The 24,824-nt window shown below is 37.8% G+C and overlaps 2 protein-coding genes across 4 annotated transcripts in view; one reads left to right on the top strand and one right to left on the bottom strand.

The window, feature by feature from the left end:
• Positions 1–1,418, bottom strand: part of METTL15 (methyltransferase like 15) — an 80,584-nt gene extending 79,166 nt beyond the window's left edge. For 2 of the 3 annotated variants that reach the window (XM_051621269.1, XM_051621272.1), the window contains exon 1: positions 1,105–1,418. In XM_051621269.1, the coding sequence (XP_051477229.1) occupies positions 1,105–1,121 (17 nt within the window). In that variant the 5' untranslated portion in view covers positions 1,122–1,418. The remainder of the gene's footprint in view (positions 1–1,104) is intronic. The other variant, XM_051621271.1, reaches the window with a different exon arrangement.
• Positions 1,419–1,970: 552 nt separating this feature from the next.
• The window catches only part of KIF18A (kinesin family member 18A), a 36,087-nt gene continuing 13,233 nt past the window's right edge, over positions 1,971–24,824 (top strand). Inside the window, exons 1-13 of the mRNA XM_051622080.1 lie at positions 1,971–1,987; positions 2,716–3,116; positions 3,792–3,949; positions 4,706–4,810; positions 5,862–5,972; positions 10,176–10,373; positions 11,615–11,791; positions 12,693–12,767; positions 13,019–13,128; positions 14,860–15,022; positions 17,437–17,601; positions 18,668–18,789; positions 20,094–20,332. Of these exons, the coding sequence (XP_051478040.1) occupies positions 2,789–3,116; positions 3,792–3,949; positions 4,706–4,810; positions 5,862–5,972; positions 10,176–10,373; positions 11,615–11,791; positions 12,693–12,767; positions 13,019–13,128; positions 14,860–15,022; positions 17,437–17,601; positions 18,668–18,789; positions 20,094–20,332 (1,951 nt within the window). The 5' untranslated portion in view covers positions 1,971–1,987; positions 2,716–2,788. The remainder of the gene's footprint in view (positions 1,988–2,715; positions 3,117–3,791; positions 3,950–4,705; positions 4,811–5,861; positions 5,973–10,175; positions 10,374–11,614; positions 11,792–12,692; positions 12,768–13,018; positions 13,129–14,859; positions 15,023–17,436; positions 17,602–18,667; positions 18,790–20,093; positions 20,333–24,824) is intronic.

Below are 24,824 nucleotides of genomic sequence, written 5' to 3'. Positions count from 1 at the left end.
TAGAATTTTCAGTGTTATCTACCAATAAATCATATTTAAGCAGCGATGGTTTTCTTTTTGTAAGGAACAACTCTTTTCCTTTTCACTGCCAGGACTCTAAGAGTGTTACAATCTCCCAGAGATACTAACATGACTAAACAAATCTCAGCACAACCAGAAGTGACTTTACTTTCAAGTTGTTCCCCCCTGCTTCGCAAAACACGAGACAACTGCTCTGAACAGTAGCACCCTGATTGCCAAGTTTTGTGTATTTCTAGTTATAATGGAAAAGGACAAATCAAATCCTGCACCCTTATTTAAAATGGTGCTACAAGTTAAGTGTTATACACATAGCAAATGTATGGTTTTCATCATGCTTTACAGCTTGTAATAACAAATATTTTGAGCACAGCCACAGGCAAGAGTTCTCTAGACTATAGCTAGCTGAAGTAATACTCTAAACCCTGGAAAGAGGGTTTGTCTTCTAATTACACAGAGAACTGATGGGTTTACTCCTCTGTCGAAAACATTCCAAAACCAAATCAGTAACCTACTAGTAGAAGGCTGTATAACTTAAACACATTTCTACCTTCCATTAAAAAAAATAAACTTAAAGTTTAACATAAGCGATAAGGCTTTCTTTACAAGGTATCTGCATTCCTTTATGGAGCTGAGACTTCCTGTAATACTGTACTGCATATTCTCCTGTTAGGCAGGCAAGTTGCAAGCTCTGCTATAAAAACTTCCAAGAGTGCTGTTCTACATTCACACCATTAACAGAAAAGCCACCTTAAGTACCACAATTTTAGTACATGCTTTGCTTGGATTTATCTAGCTAGAAGCATCACAAATTCTGTCTGCATAGATAAGAACACGTTGAGTCTCCACCTCCAGAAAGTTATTCTTCTGATAATTTAAGTTTCAGCTGGGCAGCACTTCCCCTGGGAAGCATGTATCGTTCTACAACCTTGCACAGACACACCACAGCCCTGAGGTTTTGCTACGAATCACAACAGCAATCATTGCACGAGCACAGTGAAGACCAACAATCATCATGCAGCACACTGCCCTGGGTTGGTACAAGCCCAGGAGGTATTGTCAATACCAGGGGCACAGAACAGCTACCTTACAACCATCCTCATCCTACATAATTCACAGTTGTTGTTGTTTTTTTTCTTAGAAGTGAGCAGAAAACCTAGTTTCCTGCAGCACGCGTCTTAAGCAGCATCTGGGCAGAGTCTGAGAGAGCCGCTTGCAGAGCGGGACTTGCAGCCAAGCGGATGGTAAAGGCAGCCAGGGATTATAAAGCTTTTTTCCCGAAGGAGACCGGAGAAGCCGCCCGCAGCCCAGCCCAAGCCAGGCCGCAGGGCTGTTCCTGGCTCCCCCCGGAGCAGGCCGGCAGGACAGGAGCGGCCCCGCTGGCCCCAGGGGGAGCCCCCTTCGCGACAGGCTCTGCCCCTGCCCCTCAGCCCCCACACACACACACACCCCTCTCCTCACCGCACCCCCCTCCACCCAGGCCTCCCGCTCTCCCCCGGAGGGGCTCAGAAAGGCGGGAAGCGCCGCATCCACCCCCACGAGCCTCCACCCCAGCTTCACCCCGTCTCCCCAGCCCCCCCCCAGCAGCAGGTGCCTGCGGCCGCCACGACACGGGGTGAGGCTGGAGCCCGGACACCCCCCCCTCCCCGCCCGCCGGGCCGGGCCCCGCGCACCGGAGCGGAGCGGCCCGGGACCAGGCCGCGCCGCGGGCGGAGCCGCGCGGCCGCACGCGCTTACCGCCGTCGCTCGGGCGGCGTCACGAGGGCGGCGGCCAATAGGGAGGCGGGGGGGGCGGGCCGCTTGTGTTTGAATCGCGCGGCCGGTGGGAGCGGCGGTTGGCGCGGCCCTGGCGGGGCGGGTGAGTTGGGAGCGAGGGGCGGCCCGGGCCGGCTCTGCCGCTGCGTCCTCGGTTCGTGTCGCTGGGTCAGGCTGGCAGCGGACCCCCGGGGGAAGTGCTGCCTGCGGCGGGGTGAGTCGAGAGGGCCTGGGGGGGCTGGGCCGCCGCTCCTCCTCCCGCGGGCCGCTCGCCGGCCTGTTCCCGCCGCGCTCCGGCCTCTCGCCGTGGCCGCGTCCCGGTCACGCCTGGGGCGGCTCAGCTGAAGGAGGACAAGTTTGCTATGGTGCTGAGAAGGTGTCACCGGGACTCTTCCCCCGAAGGTCCGCTGCGGGAACACCCCGCAGTTCGCAGCAGCGGCGGTGAAGGGAAAACCTGTTTTGACATCTGTGGAACGCGTTTCTGTGTCCCACGTCGATTGCGTTAACGTGAGCCCCCCTCTAATATCTCTGGAAGTCTCTGTGCAATGTGACCAAGCCAATAACCCAGAGGAAGCGGGCTGCTCCTTTGTTTTGCTGAAGGACAAGAAAGCCACCCGCTCTGGTCTGTGGGAACCCTGCTTGCTGGCTCGCTCTGAAATAAAGGAAAGCCTATGGATGAAAGAGTAGTTTAAAATATTGAATAAGCTTGCCAGCTTTCTAGGTAATGCTTTTCAATTTTGTTAAAGCTGAGCTGTATTGGGTGAGCTCTTCAGGCTCTTCACCCTTTCTGAAGCTTTGTGGTCACTGTAACAGTCTGTCGTGCTGACAATCAAAGGGCAGATCCAGCACAGGTGCAAAAAACTAGTCCTGATTAAAGTTGTGAACTATTTTAACAGTTATATTTGAAATATAACACTTTTTTTTTTTTCTTTTTTTCCCCAGTTGCAGGAAAGGGTTGTATGTTTGATCTGAAGGAGTCTTGGAAGCAAAGAGGGGACACAAGAGGGCTGTGGTTATGTCTGCTGATAAGGAAGAAGACGTCTGTAACCATGTGAAAGTGGTGGTCCGTGTCCGTCCAGAGTCCAAAAAGGAAAAAGATGGCAACTTCAGCAGAGTTGTTCATGTTGTTGACCAGCACATAGTGGTCTTCGATCCAAAAGAGGAAGAAGTTAGCTTCTTTCATGGGAAGAGACTGAACAATAGGGACATTACTAAAAGAAAACAGAAAGATCTTAAGTTTGTGTTTGATGCCGTATTTGATGAAAGTTCATCCCAGCTGGAAGTTTTTGAGCATACTACCAAAAGCTTAATTGATGGTTTCTTAAATGGATATAACTGCACAGGTAGTGTTGCTCTTTATCTTCTTCAATTCAAAAACCTCTCTAAATTTCTCAAAGTTTCTATTGTTGTATCCAACTTCTGCAGATGCCTTAAAAAAGGCTAAGATTTATATGATGCATTTTGTTTTAACTTATAAGTATGAAGGACTGACTTCTTAGCCCACACAAGTTACAGTAGCTCTACTCTATTTTGAAAATTACTTCATATTAGGGTTATAATAGACTTAAGAACTTCATTTGAAATATGCATGCTTATGAGGAGAGTCCTCTGGGAAACGTTCAACCAGAAGCAGTTGTGTCGCTGGCTGTGTGGTAACCTGTTTTATGAACTCTCTTTAATAACTTGCTTTTTTAATTGGCAAGTGAGACATTGTGAGGAAATTAAATACTTGCCTACAGTAAGTTGGTGGCTTGGGATTATGGCAGTAAGCAAATATTTTCATGTGAATTGCCAGTGGGTGAATTTTGAACTGAAAATTCAAAAAGAAATGTGATTTTTGAAATAGCTTTCTGATTGTAGCTGTGAAAGGTAAAGCCTAAGTAAGAAATTTGATTAATTTATGAAAACAGCTGTGCAGAATGGCAGAGATGTGTGAATGTCCACTTGAATTTTGCATTCCTGATTAGTTTAATGGTATGAAGTACATCTTTTTGCTTGCTTTTTTTGTGAAAATTCAGTGCTTGCTTATGGTGCAACGGGAGCTGGAAAGACTCATACAATGTTAGGTTCCCCTGAAGATCCTGGAGTGATGTATTTAACCATGATGACACTTTATAACTGCATGGAGCAAATGAAAGAGGAGAAAACATGTAATGTTGCTGTCTCTTATTTAGAGGTAAGACAGTTTCTTCATTTGGTATGTTGCTTTAATGAGGCACATTTTAATAAATAAGAACAAGCTGGTTTTTGCCTTCCCCCACCTGTTCTGGGACTATAAAAAGTGAGTCCCTGATAGGAATGGAACCTGACTGTTCTCCACTAATTTCATGTTATCCATAGGCACCTGTTACTGTCTTACAGAAGGCTGCCCAAAAAGGACAGTCTCATCTAGTATGTTCATGAAGCATTCTAATGATAGCTGTCTTGCTGATCAGTTGCTTCCCTCTTAACATCTGTTGATATGTATAAGAAAATTTATTTCTGGGTCATATTTCAGAACGTTACCATAAAATCCTGTGAGCACTGTGAAACCACACAACTATGGGGGACACTTTGCTTTGCCCTGTGCTACATATATATGGACTATGAAGGACATATATAGAGGACAATAAATGCTTGGGATTCATGCTTGCTGCAAAACTTCTTTTTTTTGTAAAAACAGTAAACTATTTTTTTTTTATAAAGAGTAGAGGTTATTTTCTAGGAAAGGGTGACTCTCACCTCAAAAAAAAAAAAGGTTCACACAAATTGAATAACTGAGTATTTCAAGCTCAGTAGGAAAGCTGTTTGGCAAAAATGCTACAGAACAAATTTGTCACTTTATCTTAAATAAAGATTTTAAAAGCCCATGGTGGTTTCTGGTTAGTTAATTTTAAGCCTGTCAGTTATGGTGGGAGAGTTTTCTTAAAAGACTTTAAATTCCTTTTCAAAGGTCTACAATGAACAGATCCGTGACCTGCTCGTCAGCTCGGGACCTCTTGCTGTTCGTGAAGATGCTGAGAAAGGGGTGGTAGTTCAAGGGCTAACTTTACATCAGGTGTGTAAATAGATACATTCAGGAAGTCTCACAATGTGTTTGAGAAAATGATGAAGTTTCCCATTGGTTTGCTAAAGTTGTATGAAGCTTGCTCATTTCCTAGTGAGCTTTTTTTTTTCTGGCAATGATCATCAGTACCTGATTGCCCTGCAAACCTAATTAATTAATTATTGAAAGGCATCTTGTCAAAAAATCTGCTACTTGTTTTTTAAAAGAAATGGATTAAAGTCCAGTCCTTATTGTAGAACGGGTACCATTGGTTTGCTGCTCATCTCTTGGTTGTGGAAGATTTGTTTTTTGAGTAATACATCTTGGCCTTTCTTAAAGAAATTCACTGCCTGCTGTGCCACCTTGGAGTGTTCTACACTTTTGCAAGTCTAGTGTCTATATGTCAGGGTTGTTTTTCTTTTTAAATAACCACATTTGAAAAGTTACACTTCAAATTACTTTTCTAGGCCAGCATAACAATTCTTGGGTAAAGTGAGTGATAGAACTTAATTTTCCATTATTAAAATCAACTCTCAAGGACCTAATCTCTTGCAGCCTTTTAGTGTACATTACATGCTATGTAGCTTCCAGCTTTTGTGTACATGAGATAATTATTCAACAGGTAACAGTGTCGTTACTTTGATTCACACTATGAACATTGTACTTCCCAAAGCTCAGGTTCTGGGGGAAAAGAAACTAATATATCACTGTTTAATGCACTATTACAAGAAAAAGGCAGTAATACTTAAATTTTCTAACTATGAAGAAGCTTTGGAGATTTGTTTAAACTCTTTACTAAAGAAAATTTATCTGGGTTAAATTTCTGCACTTAAGTGCTTGCTTTGTTTGCTTTACTGCTTTGTAACTGAAAGTGTTTGTTTGAAGTGCTTCATCTCCAAAACAGGAAAATTCTCTTACTTTGATGTAATTAAAATTTGAATTTCCTTGGTTGTTTTTTTCAAAAGTGAATGTTAATGTAACTTAAAATCAGTGTAGAACCTCCTGTAGTTGATGAAAACTATAAGAAACCAACATGCATTTATCTTGTGCTCTACCCTTAAAGCCTAAATCAGCAGAGGAAATCCTTCAGATGTTGGATTATGGAAATAAAAACAGAACGCAGCATCCCACAGATGTAAATGCCTCCTCATCCCGCTCCCATGCTGTCTTTCAGGTAAAGTGATATAGCAGCTCTACTGTGGTCATTGCAGTGAGGTGTAGGTGTTTCAGTTTCAATTAAGTGGAAGCAGGTTTTTTAAAACTGTTTTAAACTGTGTGAGGAGAATCAAGTTGACCAGTTTACTGTTCTTGTTGACTTCTCATTCCTTGTTAGCGTGCAAAGATTCATAGTGATTCTATTTGGAAAAAAACAAATTCAATTAAGATCTCTCTAGTTCCAGTAGTTTGAACTAACACTGCTTAGAAGAAATACCTTTTCTGTAAAACTAATTTTGACATACGAAGATACTTCCATATTGTAATTTCATAGACTGAAAATTGTTGGGGTTTTGTTTGGTTTTCTTTAAATGCTCTCTGATTTTATGTTGATCAGTGTTTTTCTGGGAAAAATATTTTACAGAATGCAGTTACACATCTGGCTAGAAACTGAGATACTCAAGTGGTACTTTTTCACACTGCTCATTTTGCTTAATGTTGATATTTACACTAAAGTAATTTCTTAGTATTCTGGTATGGAGCAAGTTTTAGAACAACTAAAGCAGTGTATATGCTCTGAAGGTATCTCCAGATATATACTTGCATCACCAAGATGAAATACTGATCCATAGATGAGAGTTTTGCACATTTTGCACAAACTGTTAGAACTTTAGGACTTCTCCAAATATTACTGCCATTTGCTAACCCCCACCTACCTTATCCTTCCGACTTCTCTTAAATACAACCTGTGATTTTTTAAAAAAAATACTTAATAATTTGCCTGGTTAGCTAAAACTTTTTTTTTTCTTTTGCTGGTACATACTGCAAAGAACATTATATTGAATTATTTATATGCTGCCCTTCTGGGTTGCAAAATGTTAAAATAAATTTGAATTCTGGTCCTTTCATTGCAGTTAACCTATTTAACTGTTAGGCAGTTCTTAACTGTATCTGCAGACTTAGGCAATGCTTAATAACTATAGCCAAAAGTTTGTATTTTGGCATAGATGATGGCAATGCAACTGGCTGCACTCCAGAGCTCTGCTGTCACTACTAATGAGAAAAGAGGTGGCTAATTGGCAATAAATGTGTTAAATACTTTGAAGTTATATAATGGAGCAAAAGTCATTTCCATGTTTTATTTCATACCTGAGACTTCTCTGTGACATTGCCCATCCAGGTTTTAATTTCTGCTGAGTCTTGCCCGTGGTTGTGCATTTAAGGCAAAGACTTCTTGCAAAGGTGTTTGGTTTGAGAGCTGCGCTGTTGTATAAGTGTGCTGCCTTTAATGAGGCACAAACTACAGAGCCACAGACTGAGATCAGAGAGCAAACTGCTGATTTCTGTTTCTTTCCTAGCTGGGCTAGAGTGCCTTACCTCCCTCACCTTTACTTAGGAAAAAGCTCTGGATTGTCTTATCTGTCAGGCTTTACATTCCTCTAAGTTAATTTCTATAGTGGCAAGCAAATAAATTAGGTAGCTATTGCAAACTCATAGTATCTTTAAGATGACAACAAACAATTCGGTGAATAGGGATGTTGGAGAGTTTGTCTTCTCTAGCCAACCTTATATTTATTCTGGCAAATTGGTCTTGCTGTAGATAGATCTACTTGCTAGCTGAAGTTGCATAGTCACCAAAGAAACTATACTGACAAAATCAGAATTCCTATAGCTTGCCACAGTTTTCTTGAAATGTATGACCAAAACATGGATTGGTATCCCCAATTGGATTCACACTCTAAAAAAAGAAATAATCATAATTTTAAATTATTTCCAGCTTATAAACAGCAAAAGTGAACCAAATATGAATGCTTGCAGGTGACAGGATTGTTTACTCTTTTCATTATAAGTGAAAATATAATGAAAACCCAAGCCCTCTTATATTTAAATATTGTACTAACGGCAAATGTATAATTTATCTGTGTGTATATGTAGAAAAACATATATTTAGGATGCAGCTTTTTTGCCATGCACTGAATGAGAATGTCATGCTCAGTGGTTTTGTAAAACCTTTTTGTATTATAAGATGAACAAGCTTTGATTTTTTTTTGTGTGTGCATATTATGTACACACTGTAAACTGGTGTGATGCCTGAGAAAGTACAAATAACAATCCTGTGAATGTGTACCAAATACTGTTACAGTGAGCATCTGACTTTTAACAAGCAAGAGGTGTATACTATTGCAGCTCATGTATGTTAAGCCCTGAACAACTTTTCTCTGAGACCATCATTGTTGATCATAGCATTCCTAAGATTTCTCAAAGTAGGGTGAAGAGTTTTGTCTTTGAGTTGAGTTAACTGACTAATCTCTGTCGTCTTTCTGTTTGTCTGTGTCCCTGTAGCAGCAGTGACCAGCAAAGTAGCCTAGGTTGTGTAAAATGCACTGGCTGTCTCAGCCAGTCTCTATGTGCAGCTGCAGTCAGTTAAATGCCATGCTTGACTGAGCTTGATATTCATGGACAAACATCTGAGTGTTAGAGCTTTCATGAAGGAAAAGACCTTCAATGAAAAGATTAGGCATTTCCATGCCATGGCTCAAAGCATGCTCTGCATTCAGTCCTAGTGCACAGTTCCTTCACAAGAACTGTCAGGCTGATTCTGTTTAAGGATAGTATAGTTAGCAAAAGCTTTCTCTGGAGTTCTTTGCAAGATTCCTAATCCAGTTAACTTTTGTAATGTGATAAGCCTTTGTCTTTTGAGATGGTTTAGCTGTCAATCAGGATATTTAATTGCTTTCTCTTAGGTGTTATTTTCCATTAAGTGCACAAATTATTGGTGAAAATAATGATTTGTTTTGTTAGGAAATTATCTCAAATGTGTGATTTATGTAATTGCCTGCTAATATTATATGTTCTCAAAGATAGACTAGTGCCACCTTTGAATAACAGAGCATTTAAGAGTGAATGGGTTTTAGGCCTTTTTCACAGAAGTGACTTTATGCTTGAGAGGAGTGGAGGATTAGGTCATTCATTTAGAAAAATGTGTGTGTAAATAAAAGTGTAATTAAATGCTGCATCTGCATGTAGCACTTTAAAGAAATATTATTGTTGCTAACTAGATATGTCTAATGAATGCAACTGGAACTTTAACAGGTTTTAGTTATTGTACTGGTTTAAGCTGAGCAAACTCACAACTATACACTTTTTTTAAGTGGATTCTTAGGTACCCTATCTACTTGACACACTTAATAGCAGTGTTGGCACCTGTAAGAAATAATTACAATCTAGTCAGTTACTACTACAAGTAATCACTTAAGTCAGTTTCTCATCTGTTTCCAGAAACCTGTGACCTTCTGCAAAATGTCTTACTTGCTTATCCTTTATTGCCTCTTTTGCTCCACAGATAGAAATGAGAAATCCTTATTGCTGTCTTGATTTCTCCTAATTTTTAAATCCTGTGTTATTTAAAGTGTTGCTGTTGTTTGTAGAGATTAGTTATCCTTTATGCTGGCTTTGGTTTTTGTTGTTAACTTTATTGGAGCAGGATATTTTCTGAGACTGACTTAAAAAGTAGTAAAAGTCTTGGGCCAGGACATTCTGAGATTATTTTAGAGATGCAAGTTTTGCCTTACTGTACCATCAGTCTTAAGTTTGAAATTTCTATCTAGGTCAGGCAATTACTGCATCTGAAAGTAAAATCCCAGTTGCACCACTGTTCTATTGAAAGTGTTCTGCTGACAGACAAAGAAATAGAAAAGATTCTGCTTTGGGGCATTTCCTGTATCTTCTGAATTTTTATGAAAGCTTGAGTCATACAACATAGTTTGGCTGTCATTCCACCTTTCCCTGCTTCGCTAGTGCTAGTTACTGGCTTCTGGTAGAGTGCTACCAGCCTGAGATAGTTACATACAGGAAACTGGCTTTTTTTTTTCTTTTTTCCTTTTTTATATTGTAATAGAAATGGTACAACAAAACTTGTATTGTTTGATATAGAAACGTGTCTGTCTGGTTTCATGGCAAGTCATAAGAATATTATTCACTCCCACTATTTGTCATTTTTTTTTTCTGTTACAAAGTGAAGACCTTAGACCTTTCCATTAGACCAAACTGCTTGCTAGTGTTATATACCTACTGAAAGGTTTAACTTGGTTAAGAAGGGCCAATAAGAATTTCTGAAAAACAGTTGTTACATTGTAACATTAACTTACTGCTTAGAGTAACAACAGACTGCTAAGTGGTTACTTTTAATTATTTTTTTAATTATTATTTTATTTTGTTATAGATTTATCTGAGGCAGCAAGAAAAAACAGCCAGTATAAATCAAAATGTTCGCATTGCCAAAATGTCTCTGATTGACCTGGCAGGATCTGAACGTGCCAGTGTGACAAATGCCAAGGGGGCTCGTTTCAGAGAAGGAACAAATATTAACCGCTCCCTGCTAGCTCTTGGAAATGTCATTAATGCCTTGGCAGACCCAAAGGTATGTGCTGCTTTCCCATTCAGTCTTTACCTCCTAGTATTCGGAAAACACTTTTAAAGATGGTAAGTTCTTATTGGGTAGTAGGGATTACCTTTTTGATGCTTCTTACATGATCATTTTCCTTGTGGGTGTTCTTACGGGTTTCAGACATTATCTCTGCGATAGCTGAAAGACAGGCCCAATGGGAAAGAGTTCTCAAAAATAATGTCCAGCTACTTAAGGATAATGTCAAAGATGAATGTACCTGGTTTTCTTACCCACCTTTATCAGAATCAAGCATATGCAGAGAAGCTGGCATGAATAAATAAATAAATAAAAGGACAAGAGTTTTTCCGGAGGTTTGTGCCATTTAATCTTAGGGGAGGAGGCTTTTATAGGAGAAAACAACATCTATCCGAAGTTGTTCTGTGCTTTTACGTCCACACACACACACTCAGCTCACGGAAGTCAGTCTCCTTATGTGGCACATGAGCTAGAGGGAAGGAGTAGAAATAACTGTGTGAGAGAATGACAAAACCTGCTAAACTTTTGCCACAGTTAAGCCCATTGCCTACAGCTGCATCCTTTTTGTCCTTCTGGTCACCTAGCAGTTCCCCCCCATTTCCCAATGCAAAATGGTCAGAGCTTTTGTTACTGTTCCTGTTGCTGCATGTTCTCATCACCATCTGGTTGGAATGGAAGGCAGACATATATATAAGATTCTTCATGTTCACTAATTTAGTGTGAGATTGGTACTGTGAAATTAAGACTCTGTAGGTGTAGTTGAAATAAGGCTTCACAGAGCAGACTTTGTTGCCTGGAGAGGTTATAGAATCTCCATCCTTGGAGATACTCAAAACCCAGCTGGGCATAGTCCTCACTCTGAGAGAGGAGTATCACCTGCTTTGAGGAGAGGGATTGGACTAGGTGGATCTTGAGAGGTCCTTTCCAACCTGAAAGTATTTTAATGCAATGTGCCTGTTAGTAGACCGTTAGTTGCCCACATCACAAAAATAGTTACAAATATGGACATTAGAAAATAGCCTGGCTAATAAGTGTGTTATAAGAGTCTTAAACAGTTCCAAGAGATTTAAAACCATTTGAGAAGTACATGTCATTTTGAGAAAAATTACTTAAGGGAAAGTTCCAAGGCTGTTTGTCGTGTTTTGTGGCATTGTTGAAATTCAAAGCAGATTTCAGAGGGGTGAATATTTGAAGTACAGTTGACTAATCCATTAAAATGCCTATAACTCTCTTTCCAGAGCAAGAAACAGCACATTCCTTATAGGAACAGCAAGCTTACCCGCTTGCTGAAAGATTCTCTTGGAGGAAACTGCCGCACAGTAATGATAGCGGCTGTTAGTCCGTCTTCTATGTTCTATGATGATACATACAACACTCTTAAGTATGCAAACCGAGCCAAGGATATCAAGTCTTCTGTGAGTATCTTGGTCTTTATTGATCTTTTGTCAAAGTATAATAGTGTAGGGTTACAAGGAGAGTTATTTCTTTTAGAAGATTTAATTTCCTTCACTTTTGTCCCAAAATTTTGTTCAGTTACCTCTTCTTACTTACAGTCAGCTCCTTCCTGACTGAAGGTGGAGTAGGTACAGCATAGATACTAATTTTGGACTAAAAGCAACATAGCTCCATTAATGGGTTATGCTGCCAGTTTGAAAGAGTTTGTTTTGTGAACATTAAATTTGGGAATAATCCTCAGCTGGTAGAATTCATAGCTAGTTTGAGTATCTTACTAATAATTTCTCAGTGAACTATAAAGTATATCAAAGAAATGTCTGAGCAGCTGTACAGGAGCTATTCTGGGTTTGTTACATGTAGAATTCAGCTGGAGACAAAAAACACAATGAGGTTACAGTGATGAATTACAAATTACTGAGGTGTCCTGTATTTTGTTCTCTGCTACTCTGATTTTATTTTTTTTCATAATCAGTTGTATTGCAGCTCCTGATTTCTTCTATGGAATATGGGGTTGACTGTAGTTTCCATTTGTTACATACTTAATGATAATTTTTATAATAAAATTTGAAAGATACACATCAAATTATAAAGCTAGACTGAATATAAATGCAAAATATGCTTGCACATGTAAATGTAATTATTTTTATTGTTCTGTTGAGGGAAATGACGTGGTCATACGTATGCAACAGATGACTGCAAAAGCTCAGAGTCACATTTCTGTTGTGCAAGTCAGAATTTTATCAATCCCTTTCCTCATAATACAGTGCAAATGGAATTATGTAGTACTTCTACACTGTGTTCATTATGCAGGAAAACATGAAGGAGCTTTCTAAATTCTAACTTGTTTCTCTTCTTTAACAGTTGAAGAGCAATGTTGTAAGTGTGGACAGTCACATAAGCCAGTATGTTAAAATTTGCAATGAACAAAAGAAAGAGGTAAGTAAAAAATCTGTTGTAGCAAGTTTGAAAGATTGTTGTAACTTTGAATACAGAAAACAGTTTATGGGATAGAGCCTAAAAGGCAGTACTGTGCTAATTTTCCCATATGGTCTTTTGAAGTAAGATGTTTTGTCTTCTAAGAAGAATGTTACCTACTGCCAATTGTAAAGCTTTTCAAGACATAAGGACAGAATGGTGGGTTTAAAAAACAACTATATTCCAACTAGAAGGTACTTTTTCTTGTTTAGATCCTAAAGCTGAAAGAGAAACTGAGACAATATGAAGAAAAGCAAGCTGGCATTCCTGAAAACCATGATGGTGAAGTACTTTCAAAGAATCAGCAAGCGGAAATACAAAGGTAAGTTATTCACATACAAATCTTGCTTCAAAACTGGATTTTGCATAACTTGTAAAAGCATTTGGAGAACAAACCTCTTTTCAGTATTGGTTTCCTCATTCTTAATGTTGCTTTACTTAGATTAGGTGTGGGTAGCTTATCACTTCTTTCCAGAACAACTTGGTGGTGGATTTGAAACAAAGCAAATATCGTGTACTTGAATAAGTATCCTGGTATTAACCTTCTAGGCAAATTATTCAGTAAAACACTAAGATACATGTACTCTGATCCTCAAAGTTAATGTAACTCACTCTGGCATCACAATTTAGATTAATTGAAACTATAGTTACTTTCCTGTAAATATGTACTAAATTGACAGTATTCTGTGAATTATTCCTATCAAATTTTCATTAGAACTGCTGTTATCAACAGTATTTATGATAAGGAATTGAATCTTACTAAAAGTTATTTCATTCTGTATATGTGGGAAGAATCAGTCAATGCCAAGGTCCCTAAAATGTCTTTTTTAAAATGCTGGATGTATTTGTTAGTCAGAGAATGCTTGGGTTTTAAAATTCTAGAATAACCACAGAGACAGATGTAAGCATATCCCATCACTTTAAGATATCATCAGTAAAGTGGATGTTTCATTCTCTTGTTCCTCATGAGGATCCTGTCAGGTTCATCCTACTGATGATCTGAGTGATGAGTTTATTTGCACCCTATTCCTTTATAGGTTTGGAAGTTACCTGCCACCTTTTCCCTTCTGTTAGCAACAGTGTAGAGAGCCTTATCCACCTTCTGGTGTTTGTGTAATGGCTTCAAATGTTACATGTCTTTAGGACATTTGTGTGTTAAACTGTATCATTATTCTTATGTCAAGTTCTAACAAGTCTATGGGATGTTTTGAAATGGCTTGTGCACAAGTTTGGTCATTATTGAGATACACAGTATCTTTTGGGCTGTTCTGTACTGCATTTTCAGTAGTCAGGAGTGACCTGAAAAAGTATCACCACTGCAACTTATATTGCAACATGGTAACGCTTCCAGTCTTCCTCCTTATCCTTGTTATTCTGATTTGTGTTGAAGACCAGGGATAAACTTTGAGGCCACTTGAACAATGGTCTTGTTGGAATGACTCTTAGGTCTCCTTGGAATAACTCAAGAACCTTCTATCACTAGTTTGTTTTTTTTTCCCCGTTAGCCCAGTATGTGTTAAAACGTGATGCACATTCTGAATTTTGTCGTCCGTTAGTGATTAAAATTGTAGAACAGAACTTTAGAGAAAATGAGCAACTGAAGGCTCTTGTGGTTATTCTTTATTTGAGAGATAGTTATCAGGCTTTTTGAAGGAGACTTTGAGTCCATGGCAACAGAAGTCTGATTTCTTTAATAGATGGGTCTAAATAGTAGAGGACATAGGTTTCTAGTGTCTTTTGGAGGTAGAGGTAAGACTTTTTAAAATAGGTTCTAGGTATCTTTCTTTTGAATCCTAGTGTCATAGTCATAAATACAATAAAGTTTATTTTTAGCAACCTCTTAAATTTCACATCCCATTCCAGTTCAAGTAAGTAAAATCTTTACTGATGTACTGAGACTTTATTTAATGCTTATCTATGAAAAGCTTTAGTTTATTCCTCTTTTTTTGTTTTGTTTAACTTGGAATTGAAAGTTCCCCTTATAAAGTAGGTGGTCATTAAAAAGTCTTCAGTAGGTAATCCATTATTTATTCTTATCCTTTGGTTCTAATAGATACAAAGAAACCCTTAAAAGTGTATTTGCAAACCGTGAGGAAATCAGAAAAGAATACCTCAAGTTGGAACTGCAGCTGAAAGAAAATGCACTGAAGACATACTACCAGAAACAATGTCATGAACAAATTCAACTGGTGTGCTCTGAAGAAAGAGTAGAAAAGGTGAGTTTTCTATAATCTGGTATAAAATATCGTCTTCATTTTGCTCTACTAATGTATGAGTTTTCCCAAGTGATTATATAATTAGTTAAATGCTTAAATATGTAATTAAAATGGGACACACTGGTTATCATTGAAGTAGCATTTTTAGACATTAATATAGAGAATGTAGCAGTAATGCCAGGTGTGCTATTTCTTCCACACTGCACAAAAAACTGTTGATGTGCTTATTACTGCTAATTGCGGAAACTTTTCAACTTGTCCTTTTCAGCTTGTCAGTTACTTATGACTTGACTAGACTTAGACTCATGGTGCTCTTGTCCAAAACTAATGCATGTAAATGTATGTTTGAATTAGCCTTTGAAGCTGTTATCAAGCTGAGTGATTCATTTGTGTTTCATAAGGAAAAGCATGGACCTTGCTAAACAAGACAGTTTCTTATCATTGGTGTTTTCAGTTGTCACCAGGAAAATATCTGGATAGCTCCTCAAGGACAGTTATGTGGACTGAAATAGTTATTGGATTTTATGAAAAGATTTTGGGAGCTTAGTAGGAACCATTGCTGTTGTGCAGCATTAAATGCTTGTGTCTTTCTGGAAGAATCAAATTACAAATAAGTGAATAGATAGTATCTTAATTTGTCTCATAAAAGTCAGCTTAAAGGAATATATGGTTTATGTAGATACAAAGTTGAGGATGGGGCTCTTTTCACTTAGTCACAGTAACACTCTGTATTTGGCCAAAAACTGTAGTTTACCATATGACTATTTTTTCCCCGGTGATTCACATAAAACTTGGTCCTTAAATAAATGTCAAAGTCAAAATATATCACACGTGTTTGCTTGTCACTAATGAAGATATTTCAAGTGACTAATGTGTTCTAGAATTCTCTGTTACACCACAGAAACTCCAAAGTAATATTTTCTTTGTGCTATAGTTTTATATGCTACTTACAATGGAGTATAACTGTCTCTCTCTTCATAAGGAGGAGGTGTAACTTCATACACTATATTTGCTACCAGTGCTTATGAGCTAATTTAATTTTTAGTTTGCATGTTAGCAGTGCTGCACTCAAATGGTGGTTTTGCCATTAGTTAATTAATAGATGTGATTTACTAAGGGTGAAAAGTCACTGTCTTATAAGTACAGTGCCTTATTTATTAACAAGAGTAAGTCATTGTAATGGTAAAATTAAATGTCCTTTTATGACTACCTTGGAATGAATTGGATTTTAATTTGGAGTAGTTTGATTACCAAAGTAACTGTGCACGTTTCTCTTGTGCACTAAGAATGCTTCTGTTCTTGTATTTTTACACATTTGCTATTTCCCTAAATGCCTCTGGGTTTTCTCTTTGTAAAAGACGTGGTTAGATCACAGGGATATTTCTGAAACACTAATTTTTAAGGGAAAAGTTTATTTATGAAGTATTTTCTCATTTTACTCTTAATTGTCCATGCTCAGTAACTAGATATAATAATGATTTTAGGTAAGTTAACATGAAACAAATTATATCTTAACTGTACTTGAATATCCCCAATTTGAAAACTTAACAATAATTTGGGAGGGAGGAAAAAACATGCTTTTAGGTTACCTGGATGTCTGTTCTTACAAAAGCTTTCTTGTTGCAAAAGTTTTGTCATAGTTAATTTTGTGAAATTCAATCCATCCTGAACCACTAATAAATCATTTCCATTTTCCACACAACTGCCCCTGTTTCCAGCAAAGCTGAACTCAGAATTCTAAGGTTAACATTCTCTGACTAGTTGTGTTAGTGACCTAATTTTTAAGTGTAGTGCAAACTGTAGTTGTCCTCTGAATAGTGAGTCTCCTTTGTCTTGTTAGGAAACCACCTCATTAATATCCAACTTGCTGTTGCTGGTTTTGTGCCATTTTGTTATCAGATTTCAGAGAAACATTGGAAGAAACTTGATACTTGAGGATGGAGGGTTCTTCTTTTGGCAAATAGTTTATCCTTTTGTGGACTTTTTCTAGGGCACATTGCATTAGGAAAACAAAGCAAATAAAATTCCTTCTTACTATTCATGCTTGAGTTTGTTTTATCTAGAAGTGTGTTTGCATGTGCACATGTAGTTTTTCCAGTCTTTCCAGCTTGAGATAATTATGGCCTAGAACAGAAATTTATCAAACCAAATGTATTTTTCTTCTAAGGCATAATAGAATCACTCTAGTCTCTGTTATAAGGGCTTGTAGGAAAAAAAAAATTGAAAATGTTTAAATATAATTCAGTAATGCTCATAGGAGAAAGTGCTACTTCACTTCTATTAAACTGGTCAAAAGTGCCACATATTTGTTATGCCCAGTTGAGTATAAAACTATGGATTTATTTATTTTTTATATGGAGATATTTGTGAACATCATTTGAAAGTTTTCTTCTTAAATGCTGATATTTTTTTAGGCCACTTGCAAGCGGGATCAGAAGCTTGCAAGGCTTCGAACCTGCCACGAACACACACAGAAGAAGAAAGAAGAGGAGATTGAACATTTTGAGGAAAATACCAATTGGCTGCATCGTGTTGAAAATGAAATGCGTCTCCTGAGTCACGATGGGTGTATTCCAAAGGTAAAATGCCTTCTGCTCCAAGAGCAGATTTTGTGCTTTCTAGGCAACATCTGGTTATACTTATAGCATTTTATTTTGTCTTGCTTCTGTTCATGGATTCTGCCATTCTTTCAGGGTGCTTTCAAATTCTAATGTTAGCTGTTTCTGTTCTTCTGCCCTGAAAGTACTTCACTGTTTGTGCAAGTATTCCTTGCTCATGAAAGTATACAATTACATACAGAAATGGTTGCTAAAGGAGAGTAAGTATGCTATGGCAGAGCAGTTCAGATGGCTGCCGGAGTGTTGATCCTGCTCCTGGTCGTATGCTTCTAGTCTTGCCTCCTGATGCTCACCTAACCAGGTGACAACTTAATTCTTAGCCTAGTCAAAAAAACCTTTCTTTTATTGGAGATCGCTAAGGGAGGAGTGGAAAGGGGATAAGAAGTGGGAAGTTGTATTAATTTCTCAACCAAGTTTTAGCAAGTAGAGGCAGCCTCAGGTGAGCACCAGAGCTGAGAGAAGGGAAGGGATAAAGGTCTGTGCAGAAGCAAAGAGAAGAGAAAAAGAAAGGTGGAGTGGCTTAAATGGTAGTGTAATGCACACTTATGTGATATGAAATGGAATATGTTTCAATACCTTTGTTTTTATTTGGATTACTAAAATGTGTTCATACCTTAAATTAACTAAGATTTTTAAACAACATACTGACATCTCAGAAAAATAACTGAATACAGTGAGGACTTGTCCCAGACTGTCACTGAAATTCAGATATGGGACAAGTACACAGGAAAAAAGCAAATATGTTTTTGGGTATTCATAGGTAAGTATACGTGTGTGCCTGTTGGATTCTTAATGCTAATTGCAGCACATTCACTATTGGTCAAAAGAATCTATAAAGCAATATTTATGCATGTGAATACAAATTCAACTAATCATACTTCTCTATCATAAAATTTTATTACCATAATAGAAATTCCCTCCATCTTTTCAATATAGGATGTAGAAATATTATTTTTAGTGTATATTTTATTTTCTCACTAGCAGTTTGGTGTACAGCTGTTTGGTTTTTTCTTGCTAATTTCCCAAGGAACTCAGTAAAGATCTGCAGTGTTGCCATTTAAACCTAGAAGTTAAGGACCTGAAAGCTCAGATTGAGCACATGATATTTCTGGTGTCCCTTCAAGATCAGCATTATAAACAGACAGAAAAGTAAGTATGGCTTTATAGCAAACTTGATGAGACTATTCTGACATTTGTAACTTTGGAAGACATATCCATAGAATTTAGTTGTAGTTGAAACAGAAGCAAGATTCTTCTCAGCTTTTTTTTTTTCTAGGATAGAATTGTGTTTTCTTAAATAAAAATACATGTAAAATAATAATCACCTCATAAATCTTGTACTGTACCTACCATTGCTTAACAGAAACTGCAGGTTTACTCCAGTACTTCTTATTTCCATTTCATTTTCTTCTGTGCATAGTTTATACAAATTGTTTAATAGACCAAGGTATCTTATTTTCTTGTTCTGTGTTGAACAGCAATATTGATTGTTTATGAGTGTTTGTCTTCTCTTTTAATTTCTTGTATTGTAGACATTAATTTACCTGTAGTAAAAATTGTTACTATTAAATTCTTACGTAGCTAGTCAGAGTGAAAAAAGTTCAATTTGCAGGTAAGGATCAGCTCTTTTTCTATTGTCAGTCTTTTGAGACTAGCTTTCTGAATATGACATAAGGAATGGCAAGTAATCATAAATCTATTCAGTAAATAAGTATATTCAGCTTATAACTGAATTGTTCCAAAATGAAGTAACCTGCTTTTCTTCCTTGTTTGGATAAAAGGATGTTACCATAAACACTGCAAAAACTAACATAAACCTGCAAAACTGAAAGAAAATGTTGAAAGCTACACAGCTGGTGATTACAAAGTTTGGGTTTTTATCTACACATCCCTTTCCCTATTGCTTGAACCTACTGTTTAGTCTTGCAGCTGACTCCACAGTTAATTAATTATTGTGTTCAGAAATAATTCCTAAACTTTGTTCACTTTAATTTGATTTGCATTTGTGTGTGGATCTTAATTTATTCCATTCTTCAGTAAAAGATCCTGGTATCCATGTTTATTTGGACTAGGCTTCTAATGAGATTCTAAGCACATCTAATTCAGATGTGCTTGGTTTGAACTCTTAATTTTAGAAAGATAGAATTTAGTCAAGATATGCTGACTGTGTTTCTGTGGTGTTTGAGGGATGGAAGATCTTGGACATGGAGGAAAAGCTGTAGTTAGTAAGTGCTTAGAATGAAACACAAATTTTGCAAAAGAGAAAAACCATTCTACTTAGTAATGAATATTTTAGTGTCATGGAATTCCCCAGAAATAAATTAAAATAAATTACACAGCTTGGGCAGGGCAGGGAAACGAGAAGGGCAAAAAAACTCCTTGTATTCCTAATACTGGAATAAAGATCAGATTAGTTATTATTTAGTCATATTTTCTTACCTCTTATTTTACAGAGTACTAAATACTTTGCTTCCAGTTCTTCGCAAGCAATACCTGACTTTGAAGGAAGCTGGGTTGACAAATAATTTAACTGAGACTGAATTTGGGGAGATACAACAGTTAATTCAAAGACAAAAATCAGTAGTTTGGGCTGACCAGACTGAAGAAAAGGAACAAAATCAAAAAGATGAACTAAACTTGCCAGATATCTTTACATTTCCACAACTCGTGAACAGACTGAACACCCCATGCCGTAAGTATATAATTTTGTTCTCTGTTGGAAAAACTTGTAAATGTCTCCTGTAAAGCTATATGTCATCCATAAACACAGTGGATGCAATATTGAAGCCAAATGTAAAACTGATCTGCAGACTCACTTTCTGTGAACTATTATAGTGCTCTTCATTGGTTATAGGAAGTAAGTTTGCTTTGTTAATGGCTAGTTGCACTCTGCTAACAGCTCCGTCCTTCTTTTGTTGTAACATACTCTATACATCAATGTTCCTAGATCATACAACATGGTTTCTCATAGCATTATCCTAGAAAAGCTGTGTCTGCTTGTAGCTTGGATGAACATAGGCTTTGCTGGATTAAAAATTGGTTGGACAGCCAGGTCCAAAGTTCTGTTGAATGGAGTTCAATCCAGTTGGCAGCTGGTCACCAGCAGTGTTCCACAGGGCTCAGTGCTGGGGCTGCTCCTGTTTGACGTCTTGTTGGCAACTTGGATGAAGGATTAGAGTGCACCCTCAGTAACTTTGCAGATGACACTAAGTGGGGTGGGATTGTCGATCTGCTTGAAGGTAGGGAGGTTCTGCAGAGGAATCTGGGCAGAATAGATCAATGGGCTGAGGCCAATTGCACGAGTTTCAAAAAGACCAAATGTCAGGTCCTGCACTTCAGCCACAACAATCCCCAGCAGTGCTACAGGCTTGGAGAGGAATGGCTGGAGAGCTGCCCAGCAGACAGGGACCCGGGGGTGCTGATTGACAGCTGGCTTGAACATGAGCCAGCAGTGTGCTCAGATGGCCAAGAAAGCCAACCACATCCTGGCTTGCATCAGGAATAGTGTGACCAGCAGGACCAGGGATGTGATCCTGCCCCTCTACTCGGCCTGGGTGATGCTTCACCTCAAGCACTGTGTGCAGTTTTGGGCACTGCAGGATAGGAAGGGCATTGAGGTGCTGGAGAGGGTGCAGAGAAGGGCAACGAGGCTGATTAATGGTCTGGAGAACAGGTCTTAAGAGGAAAGGCTGAGGGAGCTGGGGCTGTTCAGTCTGCAGAAGAGGAGGCTGAGGGGAGACCTACAACTACCTGAGAAGAGGTGGTAGTGAGGTGGATGTTGGCCGCTTCTCTCTAGTGACTAGCAGTAGGACAAGAGGAAATGGGGTCAAGTCGTGCCAGGGGAGGTTCAGATTGGGTATGAGGAAAAACTTCACAGAAAGAGTGGTGAGGTAATTGGAACAGGCTGCCCATGGAGGTGGTGGAGGCAACATCCCTGGGAGTTTTCAAAAAATGGGTAGACATGGTGCTTTAGGAGATGGTTTAGTGGTCACAGGGGCGTAGAGCTGACAGTTGGACTTCATAATCTTGAAGGTCTTTTCCAACCTTAATGAGTTTATGATATGAATGACATTAATAATTCCACTTGATTCTTTCACATAACATTGATGGCAAAGGAATCTGTGTCAGTAAGTATTATAATTCTGTTAGTGATTTTAAATGTTAAACAGCTGCTACAGTTTTGCACAGTTTCAAGTAATAGCCTTGAGAGGGATGAGATTTCCCATTAATTACATGTCGACCAGGAATCAAGTATGATAGCTTATAAACTTATATTTTTCCAAGAATCAAAGGTTTCACCATTTTTACCATGGAATTTGTTGCTTTACTGTATCCTGAAGGCCCCATATTTTTCCCCATACCTCTATGTCGCTGCCTTTTCTTTAGCTGAAAAGTGAGTTGTACTGGAGCGATGTCTGAGTAAAAAGGGATGAAGAATCCTTACAGAAGTTGCTGTTCTGAGGGATTACAAGCAAAATATCACCCTGATAGTGCAGGTGCTGTGGGGCAATGTTTTTGTCTTGTGCTCCTGGTAGGCAGCACTCAACACAATAGAACTTTCTGATTACAGCTAGTAATCCATAACATTGAAAGTCATCCATATGTAACAAGGGAAAGGCAGATAAATAATACTTCTGTTTCTCAGAAACTGATAGTCACGGAAGAGCATTGACCATGGAGCACTGTGAAGTGCTTCCTTTAGCTTTCTCTGTCTACACAGCCCACTCTGACCTTGAGAATTATTCTGCCAAACCCATTTATTACCTCTGTTGTCATTAAGTGTGTCATTAAGACAGTTGATTCCTAATATTTCCCTGTCTGAGATGTAAAGGCCAGATTGTGTTGAGGGTGGGCTGGGGTTTTTTTTTTTTGGAGAAGAGGCTAGGAAGGCTGAGGGGTTGGTGTTTGGTTGTGGGATTTTTGGTATGGGTTTCATTTGTGTTTTCTGAGAAAATGGAATGGAAATGCATTCTTCAAAGCTTTATGAAAGGAATTAAAATAAAAGATTGTGGTTTCCTTTCTAGTTTTATCTCTATTTTTAAACCAAAAGAATAATACGGGTTTTTTAAGCTGGTTTTGTACTTCGTTTATTCTGTCATGTCAAAGCAAATTAGTGAAGGTTTTGAAGGTGCAGGTTGTCTCCTGTCATAACTCATTTTAGAATTCAAATACTGTGGTCTCTTATTTTCAGTGCTAGAACACTGGAATCTTAAGTGCTAACATTCTTTTCATTAATATTTCCTCTGTGTGTATATATCTATATATGCCTGTATTTTAATTTATCGTTCAGACTGTGATTATCTGCCTGAAATTTGTAATTTGTTTATAAGTTTAAAAAAAAGCCTAAAAAATAGCATGTGTGACATGCCAAGGTTGGATTTATGGAAGTGTAAGTCTGTGACTGAAGAAGGAAAGAAGTATGAACTCTTCTAAAGTACTTGTAGAACAGGAATCCAAAACTCACATGCAGTGGGGCTTTTGCTAGGAGATCTGTATTGTATATATGCAAGGAAAACATAAAGCCATGCTCCTGATGGTATTTATTTTATACCATAGGCATATTTTTAATATATTTTTTTCCATTTAGGGCAACTTCCTTTTGGCTGACTAGGTAGAAGGAAGTTCCCAAATGGAGATCCAGTAAACTGTATATAGTTTCTAATTAAATATTATTGTAGAGATTCTGTCTTATGTGGGGTATCATTGTAATGAATTTTAATTCCTGACACCTGTAAATTTTGTTGGAGTTCTTGATTAATGTACTTCTGTTCCGGTTTTTTGTAAGAGATCAGGTATGTTCTTACTGAAATTAACACCAAAATAACTATTATTTCAATTGCACATGAAGTCTTAAAGCATAAACATTTCACTCCAACAAAATCATTAGACATGATTTGGGGAAATGTCTTGCAAGTCTTACAGAGAGGTTTTCTAATTATATAATTGCTCTACATGTTTTGGAACTGTATGTTCACTGAAGTAAATGGATATTTTTCAGTTAAGATGAACTTTTTTCAGCTGCAAATGGTGTTTTTTCCTGAAGATGTCCATATAAATCTTTTGTGGTATTTTTATTTTTGTTTACTTGTTCTTTGGAAAAGTTAATAAGGAAACATTACTTTCACTCCCTTCCTCCTCTTGTTAGATACAGGAGAAAACATGGTAGAACCAACTGTCCTCCAATTTTTGTAACCTTTACAGGAAAGTTTATGATAATTTCTAACAAGACACTTCTCAATTTTTTTTAATGCCCTTCATCTGATTCTGTGCTCCTTCAAATTAACTTTTGACTAGTTGTATAAATGTGTTGATACTTTAAGGGGCTGTTACCAGCATTTTTTTTCCAAATTGCTGAAGACTTGAAATCTTCACAAGCTGCTAATTGGCAGCTTAAGTTGGTGAGCTAAGTTTTCTCCAACAGCTCTTTTCCCCTTAATACTCCTTATTAGTGTAAGAGTTACTTTAAAGCAGCCAGACATTGTTGTACAAGAATTTCTGAACATGTCCTTGTACAGAATAAGACATACTCTTAATAGGTACTAAAGCAACATTAGACATTTGAAATTGAGTTGAAATTGAATTGAGAATTGGCTTTGCATTCTGGAAGACATTAAATTTTAATTTTAAAAATTATTAATTAGACATTCACTTATTTAATTTTCAAACATTGAGATAACAGGTGAATAAACAAGTCATGTAACAAGTGATAAACATGAACAGTAGCAATTCTGCTCAGAAAAAAATTAAACTCTTTTCAAACATCCTGTTTACAGGATAATTTTAATCTTAATGTCTCCTTACCTAAAATGTTCCTGGTGTTTACACAATTCTTTTCAAACATTCTGGGAGGTGGAACAGGAAAAAAGTCATCCACTTACTAGTGCTTTACATTTTTTTTTCTATTGATCACAGAATGAAATAGCTCTTCAGTTGTTTGCTTGAATTCACATTTAAAATATGTTTAACTATTAGGTCATATTATGTTATGGAAATCCATTCTTCTTGTCTAGACTGTATATAACAAAGTATTAGGAAAAAAAAATGAATCAGAAAAAATAAGTTAGTATAGGAAAATGTGAAGTAGTACAAGGGCAACATCCCAATCAAATACAAAGGATGTAGTAATTTCTCTTTTCCTTTAAAGATGAAATAAATTATTCAAGAATCCAATTCCTTTTCCCTAA

This window comes from Apus apus, chromosome 5 (assembly GCF_020740795.1).
Source record: "Apus apus isolate bApuApu2 chromosome 5, bApuApu2.pri.cur, whole genome shotgun sequence".
NCBI classification, from domain to species: Eukaryota; Metazoa; Chordata; class Aves; order Apodiformes; family Apodidae; genus Apus; species Apus apus.
Note: the sequence above shows the minus strand (reverse complement) of the source record. Positions and strands in the feature narration are given on the sequence as shown.